We start from the raw sequence: 22,187 nt of genomic DNA on the forward strand, positions 1-22,187 counted from the left end.
AGGGAGCTGCCATCCTTCCCTCCTTGGGGTGCTTGGGGGGGATGCTCCAGGGTACCCCAGGAGCTCCTGAGAGCCTCCCCCTTGCTCCCACCCAGCCAGAGGGGGAAAGGAGGCGGCAGCCGGCTGCACCCATCGCTTTATTGGGAAAGGTGATAAATAGAGGCTGGTCCAGCCCGAGCCCGAGGGGAGAGGGAAGAATGGAGAGGAGAGAGCAACGGGAGCCCTGAGGGAGCGGGATGAGCATCGATGTCCCCGCTATGGAGGAGGAGGAGGGGTGGGACAAGGTCAGAGCCTCACCCATGGGGCAGGAGGGGGTGGAATCAGCCCCAAATCCCTTTCCATGGTGCAGGAGGAGGTGGAATCAGCCCAAACCCCTGCTGGTGGTGCAGGAGGGGGTGGAATCAGCCCCAAATCCCTTTCCATGGTGCAGGAGGAGGTGGAATCAGCCCAAACCCCTGCTGGTGGTGCAGGAGGGGGTGGAATCAGCCCCAAACTCCTTTCCATGGAGCAATAGGGGAGTGGGACAAGCCCAGAGCCCTTCCCATGGAGCAGGAGGGGGTGGAATAAGCCCAGTCCCTCACCCATGGGGCAGGAGGAGGGGGAATCAGTCCCAAATCCCTGCTGGTGGTGCAGGAGGGGGTGGAATCAGCCCCAAACCCTTCCCATGGAGCAGGAGGAGGTGGAATCAGCCCAGACCCCCATCCACAAAGCAATAGGGGGGTGGGATAAGCCCAGACCCCCACCCATGGAGCAGGAGGGGGGTGGAATCATCCCAAAGCCCTTCCCATGGTGCAGGATGGGGTGGAATCAGCCCCAAATCCCTTTCCATGGAGCATTAGTAGGTGGAATCTGCCCCAAATCCCTTCCCATGGAGCAGGATGGGGTGGAATAAGCCCAGACCCCCACTCATGGAGAAGGAGAAGAGGTGGAATCAGCCCAAACACCTTCCTGTGGTGGAGAAGGGGAGTGGGACAAGCTCAGACCCCCACTCACAAAGCAATAGGGGGGTGGGATAAGCCCAACCCCCCACCCATGGAGCAGGAGGGGATGGAATAAGCCCAGACCCCCATCCACAAAGCAATAGGGGGGGTGGAATCATCCCAAATCTCTTCCCATGGGGCAGGAGGAGGTGGAATCATCCCAAATCTCTTCCCATGGGGCAGGAGGAGGTGGAATCATCCCAAATCTCTTCCCATGGGGCAGGAGGAGGTGGAATCATCCCAAATCTCTTCCCATGGGGCAGGAGGAGGTGGAATCAGCCCAGCCCCCCACCCACAGAGCAGGAGGGGGGCTGGAATCATCCCAAAGCCCTTCCCATGGAGCAGAACAGAGGTGAAACAAGCCCAGACCCCCACCCACGAAGCAGGAGGGGTCTGGAATCAACTCAACCCCCCTCCCCCGAGGCCAGGAGCTGTGTCAGACCCTCTGTGCCCCCCTAAACCAGAGGCTGCTCCAGCAGCATCCTGCTCATGCCGAGGTGCTGAGCAGCAGCTGAGGCTGGTGCTGCCCCCCCTGGCAGTGGGAATGGGGCTGGGGGAAGGGGATGGAAGGGGAGGGGAGGGTGTGGAGGGGTTGGGGTGACCCCCTCCTCCCCTCAGAGGTTGTCAGAGGGGGGAGTGGGGTTGGTGTAGGTGAAGGTACCCGGGGTCCCTGCGCTGCTGCTGCCGGCCACCTGGGGGGAAAAGAGGGGGGAAAGGGGGGGTGAGAGTGAGAAAGGTGATGGAGGGGGGTGGTCAGAGCCCTTTCAGCCCCCTCCTCCTTCCCCTTCTCACAAGCTCAGCCCCTGGCACCCTGCAGCTTCCAATCCCTTCCCCTCCCACTCGTGTGCCACAGCCAGGGGAGGTGCTGAGCTGCCTCTGACTCTGCTGCTCTCCTCCTTGATAAACCTTCCCCCAGCTGCAAAGGTAAATATTTACCCAGGCCCCTGGTATTTGAGCAGGGTGAGCTGCTCCCATGGAGCCTGGCAGCTGGGCACAGCCCCTCACCCACAGCACTGGCATGGAGGGGGGAGCTCAGGGTAGTGGGGTCATCCCTGCTCCCCCTCCACCCCCCAAAACCCCCCTCACGTGGCTGGGGGGAGCTGTGCCCTGTGGAGGGGGGTACACACACACACAGGTTGGGTTTAGAGGAGCTGGGGTGGGGTTTGGGGTGTCCAGAGCTCCTGGAGTGGGTTATGGGGTGCCCTGAGATGCTGGGGTGGGATATGGGGTGAAGAGAGGTATTGGGGTGGGATATGGGGTGCTCTGAGCTCCTGGAGTGGGTTATGGGGTTCCCAGAGACTCTGTGGTGGGATATGGGGTGCCCTGAGGTGCTGGGGTGGGATATGGGGTGCCCTGAGAGCCCCTGGAGTGGGATATGGGGTGAAGAGAGGTATTGGGGTGGGATATGGGGGTCCCAGAGCCCCTGGAGTGAGATATGGGGTGCCCTGAGATGCTGGGATGGGATATGGGGTGAAGAGAGGTATTGGGGTGGGATATGGGGTGCTCTGAGCCCCTGGAGTGAGATATGGGGTACCCTGAGATGCTGGAGTGGGGTATGGGGTGCCCAGAGAGCCCCTGGAGTGGGATATGGGGTGAAAAGAGATATTGGGGAGGTTATGGGGTGCCCAGAGATACTGGAGGGGGTGGTATGGGGTGATTGGAGAGATACTGGGATGGGATATGGGGTGCCCAGAGACTCTGGGGTGGGATATAAGGTGAAGAGAGACTCTGGGGTGGGATATGGGGTGCCCACAGATGCTGGGCTGGGATATGGGGTGCCCCAGAGATTCTGGAGTGAGATATGGGGTGCCCCAGAGATGTTGGGGTGGGATATGGGGTGCCCCAGAGATGTTGGGGTGGGATATGGGGTGCCCCAGGGGGAAAAGGCAGCCAAGGTCATGGGGAGCTCCCTGGAGCTGGGCTGGGCCTGGCAGCTACTGGCCACTGGCTCCATCCAGGCGTGAAAGTGACACTCACCTCCCAGTCAGGGACTGGTGGGGCTGTGGGATCCCAGAGCCAGCCCTGTCCCTGCCCCAGCAGCTCTGTTAGACATTAACCCAGGGCTCAAAGGACCTGCCCAGCAACCTGCCTTCAGCCTAAACCCACCTTCTGCAGCACCCCAGCCCCACAGTGACCAGTAGCCCCAGGACTGGTGGCATCACAGTGACCAGTAGCCCCAGAACTGGTGGCACTGGGCTCTCACCTGGCTGTAGGGGTTGGGTTTGCACTACCCCAGCCCCACAGTGACCAGTAGCCCCAGAACTGGTGGCACTGGGCTTTCACCTGGCTGTAGGGGTTGGGTTTGCACTACCCCAGCCCCACAGTGACCAGTAGCCCCAGAACTGGTGGCACTGGGCTTTCACCTGGCTGTAGGGGTTGGGTTTGCACCATCCCAGCCCCACAGTGACCAGTAGCCCCAGGACTGGTGCCATCACAGTGACCAGTAGCCCCAGCACTGGTGGCACTGGGCTCTCAGCTGGCTCTAGGGGTTGGGTTTGCACCATCCCAGCCCCACAGTGACCAGTAACCCCAGAACTGGTGCCACCACAGTGACCAGTAACCCCAGAACTGGTGGCACTGGGCTCTCACCTGGCTGTAGGGGTTGAGTTTGCACCATCCCAGCCCCACAGTGACCAGTAACCCCAGAACTGGTGGCACTGGGCTCTCACCTGGCTCTAGGGGTTGGGTTTGCACCATCCCAGCCCCACAGTGACCAGTAGCCCCAGAACTGGTGGCACTGGGCTCTCACCTGGCTCTAGGGGTTGGGTTTGCACCATCCCAGCCCCACAGTGACCAGTAGCCCCAGAACTAGTGGCACTGGGCTCTCACTTGCCTGTAGGGGTTGGATTTGCACTACCCCAGTCCCACAGTGACCAGTAACCCCAGAACTGGTGCCACCACAGTGACCAGTAGCCCCAGCACTGGTGGCACTGGGCTCTCACCTGGCTGTAGGGGTTGGGTTTGCTGGTGGGGGGCTCGTAGCTCCCGTGGCTCTGGTAGGGTGGGTACTCAGCCATGGGGTGATGGGAACTCTTGGTGCTGAGCAGATCCAGCTTCCCTCTGCTCTTCCTGTGGCATGTGCAGGTGGTCTGGAGGGGAAAGGGAAAGGAGGGGTGAAGGGACACAGCATCAGAGGGCAGGTGGGGATGGGGATGAGAAACCCAGCATCAGAAGACAGGAGAGGATGGGGATGGAGAGGAGGAAACCACCAGCAGAAGGCAGGTGAGGGATGGGGATGGGGATGGGGATGGGGATGGGGATGGGGATGGGGATGGGGATGGGAAACCCATCATCAGAAGACAAGTGAGGATGGGGATGGGGATTGGGATGAGGAAGCCCCCAGCAGAGGGCAGGTGGGGATGGGAATGAGAAACTCATCATCAGAAGACAGGAGAGGATGGGGATGGAGAGGAGGAAGCCACCAGAAGGCAGGTGAGGGATGGGGATGGGGATTCATCATCAGAAGACAGGTGGGGGTGGGGATGGGGATGGGGATGGGGATGGGGATGGGGATGGGGATGGGGATGGGGATGGGAAACCCATCATCAGAAGATAGGAAGAGATGGAGATGAGGAAACCACCAGCAGAAGGCAGGTGGGGATGGGGTTGAGGATGGGGATGGGGATGAGAAACCCATCATCAGAAGATAGGAAAGGATGGAGATGGAGGATTCATCATCAGAAGACAGGTGAGGATGGGGATGGGGATGAAGAACCCACCAACAGAAGGCAGAATGGAATGGGGATGGAGGATTCACCATCAGAAGACAGGTGGGGATGGGGATGGGGATGGAGAAGCCACCAGTAGAAGACAGGGGAGGGTGGGGATGGGGATGAGGACTCACCATGAGCAGGCAGGTGAGGATGCTCATCAGCAGCAGGATGCAGACCAGGACCAGCAGAGCAATGGCCCAGTCTGGGACCACAGATGCTGATGTCACCAGTGGTGTCACCTCCATGGGACCTGAAAGAGGGATCAGAGCTGAGGCTGTGCCCCAGGGGAGGTTGAGGCTGGAGCTGAGGCAGAACTGTTTTCCTGAGAGGGGTGTGAGCCCTGTGCCAGGCTGCCCAGGGAGCTGGGGCAGTGCCCAGCCCTGGAGGGATCCCAAAGCCCTGGAGCTGAGGTGCTGAGGGCTGTGGGTCAGGGCAGGATGAGGCCAGGGGTTGGATTTAATGCCCTTCCAACTCTTTTCCAAGCCAAATGATTCCATAATCCCCCCAAAAATCAGCCCTGTGGGGCTCCATCCACCCTCCCCCCTCCTCCCCAAGGCTCCCACTCACTCCAGATGCTCTCCAGCTGCAGACCCTCGATGAAGCCCTCGGGGCTCAGTTTGCTCCTCAGCTGCTGCTCAGCCGTGGCCCCAGTGACTGTGTCATTGCCAGGGCCAAACACCAGGGTGGATTGGACCTGCACTGAGCCTTGGCTGCCCAAGGAGAGGAGGACACAGCCATCAGCAAGTGCTCTCAGCACACAGGGAGGACACAGCAGGTCCCTGCAGCCACCACTGTCCCCTCTCACCTGAAATGCAGCTCGCTGCAGCCCTTGTAGGTTTCCCTTCCCACGCAGCTCGAGCAGCCAAAGACGTGTTTGAACTGGAACAAAGCATTGGGGTGACCAGCAGCACCCCACCATCCCCTCCCAGCAGCACCCCACCATCCCCTCCCAGCAGCAAGCAGGGCTACCAACAATCTTTGGGCAGGGGAGATGCTCAGGGAATCTCAAGCAAGAGGCAGCTCCATGAGGAACCTCAAGAGGCAGCTCCATGAGGAACCCTAAATGAGAGGCAGCTCCATGGAGAACCCCAAATGAGAGGCAGCTCCATGGGGAACCTCAAACAAGAGGCAGCTCCATGGGGAACCCCAAATGAGAGACACCTCCATGGAGAACCTCAAACAAGAGGCAGCTCCATGGGGAACCCTAAAGGAGAGGCAGCTCCAAGAGAACCCCAACTGAGAGGCAGCTCCAAGAGAACCCCAACTGAGAGGCAGCTCCATGAGGAACCTCAAACAAGAGACACCTCCATGGGGAATCTCAAGAGGCAGCTCCAAGAGAATCCCAAATGAGAGACACCTCCATGGAGAATCCCAAATGAGAGGCAGCTCCATGGAGAACCTCAAGAGGCAGCTCTATGAGGAACCCCAAATGAGAGGCAGCTCCAAGAGAACCCCAACTGAGGCAGCTCCATGGGGAACCTCAAGAGACACCTCCATGGGGAACCTCAAGAGGCAGCTCCATGGGGAACCCCAAATGAGAGGCAGCTCCATGAGGAACCCCAAATGAGAGACACCTCCATGGAGAACCTCAAACAAGAGGCAGCTCCATGGGGAACCTCAAGAGGCAGCTCCATGAGGAACCCCAAATGAGAGGCAGCTCCAAGAGAACCCCAAATGAGAGGCAGCTCCTTCCCTTCTTGCCTCAGCCCTGGGCACAGCTGCCACTCACCATGGTCAGGACGGTGTAGCTGAGGCTCTTGTAGTCCCTGGACGTGGGATCCCTCAGGCTCTCGTTGAAGCTCCTGTTGAGGATACGAAAGGAGAGAGGGACAGGGAGGAGGAGCTGGACAGCTGTGGGCACCAGAGAAGCAGCTTTGCTGGGGTTGGCACTGCCACTGCTGCCTGGCACAGCTGTGGCAGGCTGCCCAGGGGCTGTGCCAGAGGTTTCCCTTGTAGGCTTGAGCTGAGAGGTCCTGTTGCCATCGGTGTTGGTGGTGGGGACGGTGGTGGGAGCTGTGGAGTTGCTGGTGGTGCTGGTGTTGGGGTGGGAGGGGCCAGTGCTGATGAGAACAGGCACCACAGTGCTCTTGGCTGTGCCATTGCCAGGTGGGTTGGTGCTGTTGCCCATGGTGGGGAACACCAAGGGGTGGGAGGTGTTTTGGGTCCCGTTGCCTGTTTTGTTTCTGGAGGTCACGAGGGTGACGGTTGTGGGGGTGGTGGTGGACTCAGTGGTGGACTCAGTGGTGGACTCAGTGGTGGTGGTGGTGGTCTCAGTGGTGGTTGTCTCTGTGGTGGTGGTCTCTGTGGTGGTGGTCTCTGTGGTGAACTGGGCACTTGTTCCTAGAGGGAAGCCCAGGAGTTGGCAGCTGGCACTGCAGCAGCAGCTCTTTGGGAAGGTTTGGGACAACACAACTGGACTCTCCCCTGGGTCATGAGGTGCCCAGAAGCACCCCAAGCTCCAGCAGACACACACACAGGACCTTCAGCAGCACCCCACAGCTGGCTGAGCACATGTGGCACTGCTGAGGATCTGGGCAGGCTGGCACCAGCACATCTTGGGGTGACCCCACCACACTGAGGGGGCTCAAGCACAGTCCCCTCACCCCAATAAAACCTCCCTTGCTGCTTGGGGCTGGGTTGGGAGGGTGAGATTCCCCCCTGCATCCCCCTGGACACCCCTTGGTCTGCCTGGTGGCCAGTGCAGGCAGTTCCCAGTGGGTGCTGCAAGAGCTGGTGGCACTGGGAGGAGAGCCTGGGGTCCTGGAGACACAGCTGCAGTACCAACCTGAGAGCTCTGGGCACAGCCTGGCTGGGCTTGGCACAACCCAGCTGCCTGATCCTTTTTGGACATGGCAAAGAGGTGCCAAGGACTAAGTTCCCCCCACCCAGGTCAGGGCCAACAAGCCTTGGGGCTCAACCAGGGCACATGGTGAAGTCTGTGCCCTCTCCAGTGCCAAGAGCTACTGGTTCTGGTGTCCCCACTCACCAAGCAGCCCAGCAACCTCCCCCTCTGTCCTGTCCCACTGCCCCATTCCCTCCCCAGTTATCCCAGTCCCAACCCAGCTGGGACAGCCTCTCACCTGTGCCCAGCACCAGCAGGAGCAGAAGGGCAGTGAACTCCATAGGGCTCGTCCTGGGGAGGGTCTCTGTGTGTGCTGGGGGGGTCTCAGTGTCTCCCAGAGCTCTGTGGCAGTTTCTCTCCCTCTCCCAGTATGAGGAACTGGCAGCTCACTGGTGGCTGGAGCTTTATAGAGCACCTGGAGCAGGTGAAGCCCCACCCCATGGCCCCAGGGAGGAGAAGGAGGGGAGGGTGGTCCCTCCACCTTGCTTGGCACAGGGCATGTGGGTGCTGCCTTGAAGATGGGGCCCCTGGGACATTCTCCCCCCCCTCCCAGCCCCTTAATTTGGGGACACACACATACCCCCCCCCCCCCCCTGCTGGCAGTGCCACAAGGCAGTGCCAGGCTATGCTGGGGCTGGGGTGAGGGGCAGCATCTACCTGGTCCCATGGGCTGAGTCACAGCCCCCCAAGATGTGGTGGGGAGCACAAGGAGGGGGACACAGAAGCCCACAGCCCCTCGTGCAGGGCTGGGGGGAGGCCTCAGCCTGTGGTTCAGCCCAGGGTTAATCATTAGCAGCCGGACACTGCCTCACCCTGTGCTCAAATAAACACCCCTGACCCCCCCCTCCCCGAAACACTGACGTAGATGAGGCCCCAGGGCCCCAGTACCTCCCAGTAACCTCCCCACTAGCACCCAGTTCCCACCCCCCACCATGGGAAAAAGTGTGTCCCAGCAGCACAAGACCCTTTTCCCACCCCAGGACACAGCCCCTACCCCAGGGTGATGCCCAGCACCAAGCCACATGCTGATACCCCTGCCCAGAGGTGCCATGTGCCACCCATGCTGGGGCACAGAGCCTCTGTCCTCCCTGGGGACACGTGCTCCTGGCATAGCTGTGCCACAGCAGCCTCTCCAAAGGGCCCCAGCTCGTGGGGGGAGAGGTTGGCAGGGCCCCTCTCCTCCATGCCCAGCATCCTGCCCAACCCAGTGTTGGATCCAAACTGGATCCTGGCTGTGCCAGGGGAATTCAGAGGCACTGGTGCAAAGGGGAGGGGGAAGTGCTGGGTGTGATGGGCACGAGTGGGATGGGACCCAGCCTCACCCAGTTCCCCAGTGGGGTCCACAGGTGTGGTGCCAAGCATGGGGAAGGTGGGCAGAGAGCTGGGGGCAGACAGGAGCTCCCTGACCCCCATCACCCACCCAGCCACCAGCCTCTGCTCTTCATGCCAACCCCGGGGATGCAGTTCCACTCCCATCCAGCAAAGCTCTCGTGGGCTCTGCAGTGTCCCCTCAGCCAAAAAGCAGAGGCCACGCTGCGTGGGGGTGGGGTGAGGGGTGGGGGGGTGGAATGGGGGCGGGACAAGACCACGAAGATCACACAGAGTCTGGTCCCGAGGCTCCTGAGCTCACAAACCAGCAACCCCCAGCAGCAGCGCTGGGCTGAGCGGGGGGGACACGGCCATAACCCGCACCCACGCGTGTCCGCGGGGCTGAGCAAGCTCCGGGAGGGTCCTGGGGAGCCTCATTCCCACAGCCCCAACCCCTTTCCCCATCCCAGCCCAACCCAGTCCATCCCAGTCCAGCGCTGGAGTTCCGGCGCCTTCTGCCGGGCACGAGGTGAATCCATCCCGCGTCACGAGTGGGATGGGTGCGGGATTCACTGCCGTCCCCCCTCCCTCCCCTCTCCACGGGTCCCATCCAGCCGTTCATCCTCTTTAAAGGACGGGGCCAACCGAGCTACCCCTCACCGACCTCACACCCCACGCAGCAGCCGCTCCCGCTGCGGCCACGCGGGACGCGAGCTCGCCCACGCACCGGCACCGGGAGCGGCACCGGGAGCGGCACCGGGAGCGGCACCGGGAGAGGCAAATCCCGCCGCGTTGCCCTTTTAATAGAGGGAAGAGGCGGGGAGGGGAGGGGGGGGGCGGACCCACCGCGCCCATTGTCGTTGCCTCGGGGCGGGTGGGGATGGGGGGGGGGGAGGGAGTCGGTGCCGGTGCTCGCTCCCGGGGTGGATGTTTTTAGGGGGGGGGGGGGATAGAGGAAAAAGGGGGGGTCACATTCCGCCGCGTTGCCGGGCCATCCGTTACCATGGCGACCGGGCAGTGCCGCCGGGGCTCGACGCGCTCCGCGCAGTTCCCACGGAGCGGCCCGAGCGGCGGCGGCGGCGGCGGCGGCTCCGTCCCCCTCCGGAGCTGCGGGAGGGACGGGATGCGGTGCAGTGTTGTGTTCTCACCCACCAATATTGCACTCGTCCCGGCCTCCCGCCGCAACGGGATCTTCGTCGGGGTAAATGGGTACCGGGATGCTCCCGCCCCGCACCGCCCCGCACATCCCCCCGCAACGAGCACCGGGAGAACGGCGAGGGATGGAGACAAGAGGAGGGGGCGAGGAGGGGGATGGAGGGAAAGGAGGGGGAAGGGGGTCGGTGTCTTCTCAAGGCACCGGGACCTGCGAGGAACCGGCTGCGCGGGGTAGAAAACACTCAGAACTTTATGGCCGGACTCCGGGAGGGGCGGGAGGAGGCGGGGGGTGGGTGGGAGTGGGGTGTAAAAAGGGAGAGGGGGGGATGGAAAAGGGAGGCAGCCACCGGGAGGGTTGGGGGGATGCAGCCCCGACACCCACCGGGCCCCGCTCCCGGTACCGGCAATGCAAAGTCCGCGGGGGGCCGGGAGCGGGGTCCCGGGGGGGGTGGTGGGAGGGGGCTGCGGGGCCCGGAGCTCCCCTGGATGCCACCGGCTGGGGAGAGAGGGGGGATCCCATCGCTCCGTGGCCGTTCACTCTCGTCCTTCCAGCAGGAACCGGCGGAAAGGCTCGAAGTCGGCGGGGATCGTGTCTGCGGGGGGGTGGGGGGAGATTTGGGGGGACACAGGGAAAGGGGGACACGGGACACCCCTCAGGAGCTGGGGAGGGGCCAGTCCCGGTCCTGCGGGAGTGACCCCGCACCGAGGGACCGACCCCCGCAGCAGGGATGCTCCGTGAGGTCCCAGCCCCGGGGGGATGCGGGAGGGGGCGGGGGGCGGTCCCGCTTCTCACCGTTGCAGCGGTACATGAGGTTGGACCAGATGATGTTCTCCTGGGAGAAGCAGAAGACCCCCAACCTCCCCCCTCGCATGGTGGTGTCGATGATCACCCCGGAGTCAGCCACCAACCGCGGACCCTCGTACAACCGCACCCTGCGCGGGGAAAGGGGGGGGGAGCAACGGGGAAAGGGGTGAAAGAGGATGGGGGGGGTCCCACCGGGACCGACCCCCCCACCCTGGTACCCACCGGGCATCCTCACAGCCGGGGTGGGGGTCGGGGTATCCCACGGGAATGGGGGCACCGGGATGGGTCACCCCCCCCCCCCCCATCCCACCTTCCATCAACTCCCGGAGCCCCCCGCACCGCCCCCGGCCCGGCCCCGCCGCTTTTGTCGGGCTCTTTGCATGTGAAAGGCGCCGGCGGGGTCGCCATGGAGACGGGACAATGGCCGCGGGGGCCCGGCGGGGCGGACGGGGCGATGGGCACGGCCCGAAAACCCCCCCGCGGCGGCCGCCCCGGCGGGATCCTTAAAGGGGAAACGGTCCCGCGGCCCAAAGAGGAGGGGACCCCTCCCCACGGGGCAGCATCCCCCACTGGTGTGCTCCCATGGGGCAGGACCCCTCCCCACGGGGCAGCATCCCCCCCCTGGTGTGCTCCCGTGGGCCAGGACCCCTCCCCATGGGGCAGCATCCCCCCCTGATGTGCTCCCACGGGGCAGCATCCCCCCCCTGATGTGCTCCCATGGGGCAGGACCCCTCTCCAGAGGGCAGTACCCCCCCACTGGTGTGCTCCCATGGGGCAGGACCCCTCCCCAAGGGGCAGCATCCCCTCCCTGGTATGCCCCCACAGGGCAGGACCCCTCTCTTCTGTGCTCCCATGGGGCAGGACCCCTCCCCACAGCTGGCATCCCTTCCCTGTTGTACTCCCACAGGGCAGGACCCCTCCCCACAGGGCAGCATCCCCCCACTGGTGTGCTCCCATGGGGCAGGACCCCTCCCCACAGCTGGCATCCCCCACTGGACCCCTCCCCACAGCTGGCATCCCCTCCCATGGGGCAGGACCCCTCCCCATGGGGCAGCATCCCCCCACTGATGTGCTCCCATGGGTCAGGACCCCTCCTCACGGCTGGCATCCCTTCCCTGTTGTACTCCCACAGGGCAGGACCCCTCCCCACAGGGCAGCATCCCCCCACTGGTGTGCTCCCATGGGGCAGGACCCCTCCCCACAGCTGGCATCCACCACTGGACCCCTCCCCACAGCTGGCATCCCCTCCCTGGTGTGCTCCCACAGGGCAGAACCCCTCTCTTCTGTGCTCCCATGGGCCAGGACCCCTCCTCATGGGGCAGCATCCCCCCACTGATGTGCTCCCATGGGGCAGGACCCCTCCTCATGGGGTAGCATCCCCCCACTGGTGTGCTCCCATGGGGCAGGACCCCTCCCTTCTGTGCTCCCATGGGCCAGGACCCCTCCCCACAGCTGGCATCCCCTCCCATGGGGCAGGACCCCTCCCCATGGGGCAGCATCCCCCCACTGATGTGCTCCCATGGGTCAGGACCCCTCCTCACGGCTGGCATCCCTTCCCTGTTGTACTCCCACAGGGCAGGACCCCTCCCCACAGGGCAGCATCCCCCCACTGGTGTGCTCCCATGGGGCAGGACCCCTCCCTTCTGTGCTCCCATGGGCCAGGACCCCTCCCCACAGCTGGCATCCCCTCCCATGGGGCAGGACCCCTCCCCATGGGGCAGCATCCCCCCACTGGTGTACTCCCACAGGGCAGAACCCCTCCCTGTTGTGCTCCCACAGAGGCAAAACCCCTCCCCACTGCTCTGACCCCACCAAAGCTGAATCCCACCCAACCCACCAGCACCCTACACCACGAGCAGAGCCCACCCTGTCCCTGATGCCCACCCCACACTGCCCCCCACTCACCTGATGTAGCCCACCTGGGGCCTGTGTGCCAGCTGCCAGCGGTAGGACGTCTTGTCCCTCCAGCCCACGTTCCGTGGGTCCTTCCACAGCAGCCTCACGTGGTCAGGTGTGTGGCCAGTGTGCCACAGGGCATTCCTGAGGTGCTCCCCAGGACCTGTGGAGGATTTCACTGCCTGGAAGGGGTGGCACAAAGGGGAATGTCAAGGATGGAAACCATTGAGATGGTTGAGATGGAGGGAAACCATTGAGATGAGCTTGACCCTTGGGGGATGATCAATAACCCACCTTAAGCTGCAGCCCTGGTTCAGCCACAGCACGGAAAGGAGTGGCCTGCCAGTAGGTTTGCTCTGTTTGCTTCCACATGACCACATAGAAGCTGGCACTGTCCTGGTAGCTGAAGATGAAGCCGGCGTAGTCATCGTCGGTGACGGTGTTGACGTGGAAGGTGCCCTCAAAGTCCACCCCATTGAAAGCTGTGTAGCCTAGAGGCAGGCAAAGGCTGCAAGGAGCCTTCTGCCCTTGCAGCCAGCTCAACCTTCACCCCTCTGTAGGGCAAAGAGAAGGGGGTGGAGTGGTTGCCCCATGAGGCTGCCAGGGCATCTCTTACCAACAGCCAAGCCAGGGTCACTGTTCATGGTCTGCACAATCTCCATCCCCTACATGAGTAGCACAAAACTGGGTGAGGGACAACCCCTTCAAGCCCTTTTAGCTCTTCCTCCCCTTCCCTTCTCCTCTCCCATCCCCAACCCAGTGGGCAGCATCCACACCTGGTTGAGGACAACCCAGTTGGGGTCGATCTGGGCATCGCCCTCGGGGTCCAGGATGACGGTTTGGTAGGCGCGGAAGTCGGTGAGCGTCACCTCGGCGCTCTCAGGGCACACGTCCAGCTCATCCACCACCGTGTCGTTGTCAAAGTCTTCCTCACACACATCACCCACCCCATTCCCTGAGGAATCATCATAGCCCAGTTACAACTGGGTTGAGTTTCCCATGGCTTTGCTTCTTTGCCTCCTTTTGTCTCGCTCACCATCCGAATCCTTCTGGTTGGGGTTGGGGATGAGGCGACAGTTGTCTGGGCCTGGTGCCATGTAGTCAGGGATGCCATCGTTGTCATCATCGTTGTCACAGTCATCTCCCAGCCCATCGTTGTCTGAGTCCAGTTGGGAGCTGTTGGGGATCTCAGCACAATTGTCCTTCGTGTCCTGATGCCCGTCCCCATCGCTGGTGGTGAGAAGAGAGGTGAGAACAGCATCACATCCCAACACCTTTGCTGACCTTTCAAGACCTTGTTGGCTCCTCTCCCAAGCAGAGATCCCCAGCTCTGTCCCCAGGGATAGGATGGGACAGGATGGAGGAGGTGACCCTGCAGCAGTGTGGTCCCCACCTGTCCTCGTTGGTGTCACAGATGTCTCCTACCAGGTCGCTGTCCATATCTGTCTGGAGGAGACCAGAGCCCTAGTTCAGTGGGCTCCAAAGGTAAGGAGGCTTGGCTATGCTGCAAGAAGACCCCACCCCACACACACACACACACTTTGCCCCCCTCCCCACCACACTGGTCCCTTGGGTTCCTCACCCCAGCCTGGCCCTGGCCATACCTGAGTGGGGTTGCTCATCTCAGGGCAACTATCACAAGCGTCCCCGACACCATCCTCATCCCGGTCTGTCTGGAGAGGGTTGGGCACCTTGGGGCAGTTATCCAGCATGTTGGGAATCCCTACAAGGACAGTACTTGGGTGGATGTTCCCTCATCCCCTTTCACCCCTCAGTTTGGCATGACAACATCCCTGCTCTGTGAGCAGCCCCCAAAGCCACTCACCATCCCCATCGATGTCATTGTCACATGCATCTCCCTCCCCGTTGCTGTCTGTGTCCCTCTGGTCGTTATTGGGGACGTTGGGACAGTTGTCACAGGCATCCCCAAAGGAGTCAGTGTCTGAGTTCTGCTGGTCCTTGTTGGGGAAGAGCCTGCAGTTATCCTGTGAGGAAGACAACAGGGACACCCACACTGCAGTGCCTACCAGCCAAGAAGCTCCAGTCCCACACGAGGATGCTGAGCCACGGGAGCTGCTGATCCTCAGGAGAAGCACCATGAGGGAATCAGCACAACCCCAAAGGGAGAAGCCCTTTGCCCAGCCTGGCCCCCCAAAAACTCCAGGCACATCCTGCCCTCCCAGCACAGCCACCTCCACGTTCTTGATGCCATCCCCATCAGCATCATCGTCGCACTGGTCCCCGATGCCGTCGTTGTCAGCATCCTCCTGCCCTGAATTGGGTGTCAGGCGACAGTTGTCCTTCAGGCACAGAGAGGGAGGAGAAAAAGGCTTAAACTCAGCCCTGAGCTCTGCTCAAACCCCAATCTGCCCTCTCTGGGTTTCTCACCTGCTTGCAGTGCTTGTTATTGTCGATGCAAGGCAAGGGCTCATCTGGGTAACCATCGAGGTCTGTGTCTTGCCCACACACATTCCCATTGCCAGCCCAGCCCACGTTGCACTGATGAAAGATGAAACCAGGGGCTAGGAAGCAGGGAATGGCCCTGGTAGGACCCATTGTTAGCTGTGCTGATACCCTCCATGCCCCCTTCTTCCTCCTGCCTCCATCCCCTACTCACTGCACAGGCAACCTCCCCGTTCTTCTCGAACAGGCAGAAGCCGTTGATGTCACAGGGGTTGGAGGTGGGAGTGCTGCAGGACTTCAGGGGGATGCAGCCAGATGTTTGATTCCCCACAAAGCCTGACTTGCAGGGACCACATTTGTAGGAGCCCTGGGAGAGAAAGGTTAGAGGCAGGATGAGGGGAGCAGAGAGGTCTGGGACAGGGGGTAGCTCTGCTCACCAGTGTGTTGGTGCAGATGGAGTTGGGGTCACAGCCCCCGTTGTTCCCATCGTTGCACTCATCAATGTCTGTGCAAATCTGTGAGGAGTGGGGGACAAGCTCATGGAACCATTTGGGTTGGGAAAGAGCTTGAAAGGCAGCACAAATTCAAGCCCTGGCCTCACCCTGCCCAGCCCAGCACTGACCCACAGCCCTCAGCAGCTCAGCCCCACGGCTTTGGGATCCCTCCAGGGCTGGGCACTGCCCCAGCTCCCTGGGCAGCCTGGCACAGGGCTCACACCCCTCTCAGGGAAACAGTTCTGCCTCAGCTCCAACCTCAGCCTCCCCTGGGGCAACTCCAGCCCCTTTCCTCTTGTCCCAAGCAGAGCTCAACCCCTGTCTCACTCCATCCTCCTGTCAGGGAGTGTCACAGAGTGCTGCTGGCTCCCCTCAGCCTCCTCTTCTGCAGCCCCTCAGTGTCCCTGTGGCAGTGAGTGAGGGGCCCAGCACTGACACAGCCCTGGAGCTGCAGCCTCCCCAGGGCCCAGCACAGGGGACAATCCCTGCCCTGCTGCTGCTGAGCCCAGCCAGGCTGCCCTTGGCCTTCTCACCCCCCTGGGCACGCTGCTGCCTCCTGTATCACCTGCAGCCTTTCCCTGATGGCAGCTCTGCCCATTTCCTATCCCAGGAGAGCTGCCCATCTCTGGCATGTACAGCATCCTCCACCACAGGCATGGTGCTGAGTCCCACAGCACCACACTCACCTGCTTGCTGGCCTTTGCATAGTCCACCCCAACCCCAGAGACGATGTTGCCCTTGTAGCCACGGGGACAGGGCTCACAGCGAAAGCCAGGCACCGTGTTGATGCACTTGGAGCCAGGGAAGCAAGGGTTGGCATGAGCACACTGTGGCATGGGGAGAGAGACACATTTCACCCTTGGGCATAGCACCCACACCTCAAAGATGCAGCAGAGAGGATGAGCATTGTGTAGTCACATTGCTGTGGCTACCAGCCCATGCCAAGAGCTTGCCCACCTCCTCGATGTCGGCACAGTGGGTGCCGTTGCCCTCCAGCCCCGGTGGGCACGGCCCGCAGCGGTACCCAGGGTACTCATATGTCTCCATGCAGTCCACACCACTGAAGCAGGGGTTGGGGTTGCAACGAGATCTGTGCTCATGGAAACCTGAGGATGTGAGGGAGGGTTGGGTTGGGTGACACAGGGACAACCCCGTTGCACCTCCCTGAGGTGGGAGCAGAGCTTGGCTGGCACTCACCGCAGACCTGGCACTCCATGATGGTGTTGCGGATCAGAGACATCTCCTTCACCTGTGAGGAGCAGGGGGTGAGCAAAGGGGGTGGCATCATGCCCTTGGGAAATCCAGCCCATGCCAGCTCAGCTCACCTGGTCCCTAATGTCTTCCCTCAGCTCGGTCAGGATCCGGTTGAAGAGGGTCAGTTGTGTGACCAGCGCCTTGGTCTGTTCTCCTGCCACGAGTAGGAGGGAGCAGGTCAGCCCCAGGATGGATGTAACCCCTCTGGGCTGTGGGCTGGGACTGTTCTGCCCCTCAGCACCAATCCAGGAGGATGATGAGACAACCAACATCCTCCTCCTTGCTCTGCACAGGATCCCTTTCCCTGTGGTACATCCTCTCCCTGCCCCATCTTCCAGCCCCAAATGCTGCCACATCAGCCTCACACCCAGGAGAAGTGGAGGCAGAGCAGACACCCAGGATGGATGTAACCCCTCTGGGCTGTGGGCTGGGACTTCTCTGCCCCTCAGCACCAATCCAGGAGGATGATGAGACAACCAACATCCTCCTCCCTGCTCTGCACAGGATCCTTTTCCCTGTAGCACATCCTCTCCCTGCCCCATCTTCCAGCCCCAAATGCTGCCACATCAGCCTCACACCCAGGAGAAGTGGAGGCAGAGCAGACACCCAGGATGGATGTAACCCCTCTGGGCTGTGAGCTGGGACTTCTCTGCCCCTCAGCACCAATCCAGGAGGATGATGAGACAACCAACATCCTCCTCCCTGCTCTGCACAGGATCCTTTTCCCTGTAGCACATCCTCTCCCTGCCCCATCTTCCAGCCCCAAATGCTGCCACATCAGCCTCACACCCAGGAGAGGGGGAGATGGAGCAGACACCCAGGATGGATGTAACCCCTCTGGGCTGGGGGCTGGGACTGCTCTGGCCCTCAGCACCAATCCAGGAGGATGATGAGACAACAAACAGCCCATCCTCCTCCTCCCTGCTCTGCACAGGATCCCTTCCCCTGTGCTACATCCTCTCCCTGCCCCATCTTCCAGCCCCAAATGCTGCCACATCAGCCTCACACCCAGGAGAAGTGGAGGCAGAGCAGACACCCAGGATGGATGTAACCCCTCTGGGCTGTGGGCTGGGACTGCTCTGCCCCTCAGCACCAATCCAGGAGGATGATGAGACAACCAACATCCTCCTCCCTGCTCTGCACAGGATCCTTTTCCCTGTGGTACATCCTCTCCCTGCCCCATCTTCCAGCCTCAAATGCTGCCACATCAGCCTCACACCCAGGAGAAGTGGAGGCAGAGCAGACACCCAGGATGGATGTAACCCCTCTGGGCTGTGAGCTGGGACTTCTCTGCCCCTCAGCACCAATCCAGGAGGATGATGAGACAACCAACATCCTCCTCCCTGCTCTGCACAGGATCCTTTTCCCTGTAGCACATCATCTCCCTGCCCCATCTTCCAGCCCCAAATGCTGCCACATCAGCCTCACACCCAGGAGAGGGGGAGATGGAGCAGACACCCAGGATGGATGTAACCCCTCTGGGCTGTGGGCTGGGACTGCTCTGCCCCTCAACACCAAACCAGGATGATGAGACAACCAACATCCTCCTCCTTGTTCTGCACAGGATCCCTTCCCCTGTAGCACATCATCTCCCTGCCCCATCTTCCAGCCCCAAATGCTGCCACATCAGCCTCACACCCAGGAGAAGTGGAGGCAGAGCAGACACCCAGGATGGATGTAACCCCTCTGGGCTGTGGGCTGGGACTGCTCTGCCCCTCAGCACCAATCCAGGAGGATGATGAGACAACCAACATCCTCCTCCCTGCTCTGCACAGGATCCTTTTCCCTGTGGTACATCCTCTCCCTGCCCCATCTTCCAGCCTCAAATGCTGCCACATCAGCCTCACACCCAGGAGAGGGGGAGATGGAGCAGACACCCAGGATGGATGTAACCCCTCTGGGCTGTGGGCTGGGACTGCTCTGCCCCTCAACACCAAACCAGGATGATGAGACAACCAACATCCTCCTCCTTGCTCTGCACAGGATCCCTTCCCCTGTAGCACATCATCTCCCTGCCCCATCTTCCAGCCCCAAATGCTGCCACATCAGCCTCACACCCAGGAGAGGGGGAGGCAGAGCAGACACTTACCCAGGATGGATGTAACCCCTCTGGGCTGTGGGCTGGGACTGCTCTGCCCCTCAACACCAAACCAGGATGATGAGACAACCAACATCCTCCTCCTTGCTCTGCACAGGATCCCTTCCCCTGTAGCACATCATCTCCCTGCCCCATCTTCCAGCCCCAAATGCTGCCACATCAGCCTCACACCCAGGAGAGGGGGAGATGGAGCAGACACTTACCCAGGATGGATGCCAACACGCTTGTCACTGCAAGGAGAGAGGTGACATGTTACCAAGTGCTGCCATCAAAGCCCAGCAGAGCCACCTGGCACAGTGCAGGAGCTCCCACCTTTGTGGGGACAACTTGGCCCAGGAGAAGCAGGAGCAGCATCCCTCTGGGAGGCTGTTGGCACCTCCCAGCTCCACGTGCCACAGGGTGTATGGGTGAAGCCCTGGCTCCATGCAGGGCACAGACTGTGCCATTACCTGCGCTGTGGATGGACTCATCTCCTTGGAAAGGGCACTCACTGAGAGCCCCAACACGGCTCATGGACCCTCCCAGGATCAGCTTCATTGACTCCACCAGTCCCTGATATCCAAGGGGACACAAAACCAGTCACAGAAAGGGTCTTGGCTGCTTATCCCTGAAGCCACAGGAAGGGGGCTCCTGCCACAAACCTGCATCCTCTGATAAGCCTTTTGCCCAGTTCGCACCTCGATGGATTCCACCTCTGCCAGGGGGATTTCAGAGAGCTCAGGCAGCCCCACGCTGGAATCTGTCTGCTTACAGTCCACGTAGAGCTCCACGCTCAGCATGTCCCCACGCAGCCCGCTCAGGCGCACGATGATGCTGTGGCTCTGCCCATCGGCCACAGGAGCGTGCTGCAGGTTCACCGAGTGCAGCTTGTTGTCTTCCCTCAGGTACCTCACCAGGACTTGAGGGAGAGGAGGAGAAAGAGCCATCAGCTCTTCATCCCCCCGCCCCCTCCCTCCCATCCTCACCCAGCACCAGCTGGGAGCAGAGTGGGGAGGTCCTGGGAGCCATCCTGGGACAACAGGAGCTCAGGGTTGGCAGCTCACCTTTGTTGATTTTGCCCACCACGGACACTTCCAACCACTTGGTGTTGTCTTTCTTGGAGTAGAGGCCAAAAAGGGTCCCCCCCTGCTTGGGGGGCAGGCGGAAGGTAGCGAGGAGATAAACGTCGTTGACTGTCAGCAGCTCCATCCGGATCTTGTGAGCCACGCTGGCCATCTGCCTGGCCTCACTCACCATCAGCAGGTCGATGACTACGGGGAGCCGAGTGTAGGGGTCACATCCTGCCCGGTGGCCTCAGTATCGCGGTGATACCCGATGCTGAGCACAACAGCCCCGCCCGCTGCAAGAGCGGCCAGAGCGAGGGGATAGAGCGAGGGGAGGTGTCCCTGGACCACAGGGAGCTTGGGATGGGGAGGGGGGGAGGAACTGGGGAAGCCCCGAAGGCTCCGGACCCCGCCCAGCCCCGGTCCCACGCGGTGGCGCTCCAGGACCGGCAGCTCCGCGGCTGCATCACCGGGAGGGACCCGCCGAGCCCCCGTCACCGGAGGGACCGGGGGCCCGCAAGTCGAGCTGCCCCCGGAGCTGCCCCCGGAGCTGCCCCCCGCAGCCAGGATGGGCAGGACCGGGGCTACCCCGCGGGATGACGATGCGGGGAGCTGCGGGTGCAGCGCGAACACTCCCCACACACACACACACACACACACACACCCGGGACCGGCCCCAACGGACGGCACCGAGCAGAGGAGCGGCGGGACCCGGAGCTCCAGGAGGAACGGTCCAACTCCCAGCACCGGCCCGAGATGCTCCGGGGAGGCACGGAATGCCCAGCCCCGGTGCCACATGGATGCCCGCCTGCTCCGTGCAACCGCACCGGGCAGACCGGGACGAGCCCCGTTGCCAGGGCGAGCCCCAGCCGTGCACCGGGACCCCGGCAGCCCCCAGCGAGCCCCTCCCGCCGCCCCCAGCCGGCATCAGGACCGGCGGCTCCCTGCCCCGAGCTGCCTCTCCCAGAAACAGCCGGCCCTGGGGCTCCAGGGATCAATGTCCCTCTGTCCCCCCGCCGCCCGCAGCACGGTTACCGGACCTCCCAGGGCGAGCAGAGCCGCTGTCAGCGGCCCCGGGACGGAGAGCGGGGCCGGGGGGAGCATCCCGGTGAGGGTCGGGGGTGTCCAGTCATCACCCCCCGGCTGGCATCCAGCCCCCCGTCCGCCTCGCCTCGCCCCGTCCCGGCAGCAGCCTTACCGTGCAACGCCGGTCGAACGGCACCGGCAGCGCTCAGCAGAAGCAGCGCCAGGAGCGCTCCGAGCCCCGGGCCCCCCGCGGCCCCCGGTGCCCCCATGCTGCCGGTACCGCCGGTGCGGAGCGGAGCGCGGCGGGGCGGGGTGCTGAGAGCGGGGAGGGGCCGGAGCTGCCGGCGAGGAGGAAACAAAGAGCCGTCAATCACGGGCGCGCATCCCGGGACCCCGGCGGCTGCCCGGCGGCGGCGGCGGCAGCCCGATGGCATCCCCGCCGGTAGAGCGCGGGGCAGCGGGGCCGGGGGTTGCGGGAGCCCATCGTGCCACCCCCATCCCCTTCTCCCCGTCGTCCCCGCGTTGCCCGAGCCTGGAGCAGCTCCCGCACACGGCAATTGAGCGTGGCAGGCGCCGGTTCACCGGGAGGTCAGGCAGTCTGGGGCTGCCTTCTTGCACGCCGGAGCAGCCCCAGCAGCACCGGAGCATCCCAGCCCCGGAGCTCCGGGAGCTCCAGCACCCACAACCGAAGGGTGCGGGGTTCCCCCCACCCCGCAACTTCCCCAACCGAGGTGTCAGCCCCGAGCGGGGCCGGTGGAGCCCCCGGGGGCGGACGGGAGAGCAACGAGCGGAGCCAACCGTCCTGGAGAGAGCTCAGCGCCGGGACCTTGCCCAAGCCCCGGAGCAGCATCATGAGCTCATCCCGGGCTCTCCTTCCCCCTCCTCCCGCAGGGGGAGCCGCGGGAGCACCCCCCCGCACACACATTCCCACGGCGTTTGGGGGTGACGGCAGCCGTTCGGTGTCCCGGGACAGGGGGGATCCACAGCCCGGGTCGGGCCGGGTCAGCCGGGGGGATGCTCGGGCCGCTCCCGCTGAGCACCGGCCAAGGCGGGCGGGCGGCCCCGGAGTGTTTACTCCTGTTTGCCGCGGCTCCATAACAACGGGCCCGAGGAACGGGGGCGGAGGGGAACGCGGGGCGGGGCGGGGGACACACGCACACACAGACACGC

General features: G+C 62.7%; 2 protein-coding genes across 2 annotated transcripts; both read right to left on the minus strand.

Moving 5' to 3' along the window:
* Nucleotides 1-119: 119 nt before the first annotated feature.
* Nucleotides 120-7,899, minus strand: MUC1 (mucin 1, cell surface associated). Its single transcript, XM_062016221.1, has 7 exons — nucleotides 7,774-7,899; nucleotides 6,423-7,033; nucleotides 5,499-5,572; nucleotides 5,261-5,403; nucleotides 4,825-4,943; nucleotides 3,923-4,069; nucleotides 120-1,672 (listed from the first exon to the last, which is right to left on the minus strand). The coding sequence occupies exons 1-7, from the start codon at nucleotides 7,814-7,816 to the stop codon at nucleotides 1,595-1,597; spliced, it is 1,215 nt and encodes a 404-aa protein (XP_061872205.1). The 5' UTR covers nucleotides 7,817-7,899; the 3' UTR covers nucleotides 120-1,594.
* Nucleotides 7,900-10,269: 2,370 nt separating this feature from the next.
* THBS3 (thrombospondin 3) lies at nucleotides 10,270-21,260 on the minus strand. The gene is made up of 23 exons (XM_062016077.1): nucleotides 21,190-21,260; nucleotides 19,992-20,198; nucleotides 19,590-19,846; nucleotides 19,398-19,500; nucleotides 19,152-19,178; nucleotides 16,922-17,004; nucleotides 16,794-16,845; nucleotides 16,554-16,702; nucleotides 16,283-16,423; nucleotides 15,540-15,617; nucleotides 15,317-15,469; nucleotides 15,088-15,198; nucleotides 14,892-14,999; nucleotides 14,525-14,684; nucleotides 14,304-14,422; nucleotides 14,093-14,145; nucleotides 13,736-13,929; nucleotides 13,476-13,654; nucleotides 13,316-13,364; nucleotides 12,994-13,190; nucleotides 12,709-12,881; nucleotides 10,792-10,931; nucleotides 10,270-10,591 (listed from the first exon to the last, which is right to left on the minus strand). The coding sequence occupies exons 2-23, from the start codon at nucleotides 20,182-20,184 to the stop codon at nucleotides 10,533-10,535; spliced, it is 2,778 nt and encodes a 925-aa protein (XP_061872061.1). The 5' UTR covers nucleotides 20,185-20,198; nucleotides 21,190-21,260; the 3' UTR covers nucleotides 10,270-10,532.
* Nucleotides 21,261-22,187: the final 927 nt, after the last annotated feature.

The sequence above is a fragment of the Colius striatus genome, chromosome 29 (assembly GCF_028858725.1).
Source record: "Colius striatus isolate bColStr4 chromosome 29, bColStr4.1.hap1, whole genome shotgun sequence".
In the NCBI taxonomy this organism is placed as follows: Eukaryota; Metazoa; Chordata; class Aves; order Coliiformes; family Coliidae; genus Colius; species Colius striatus.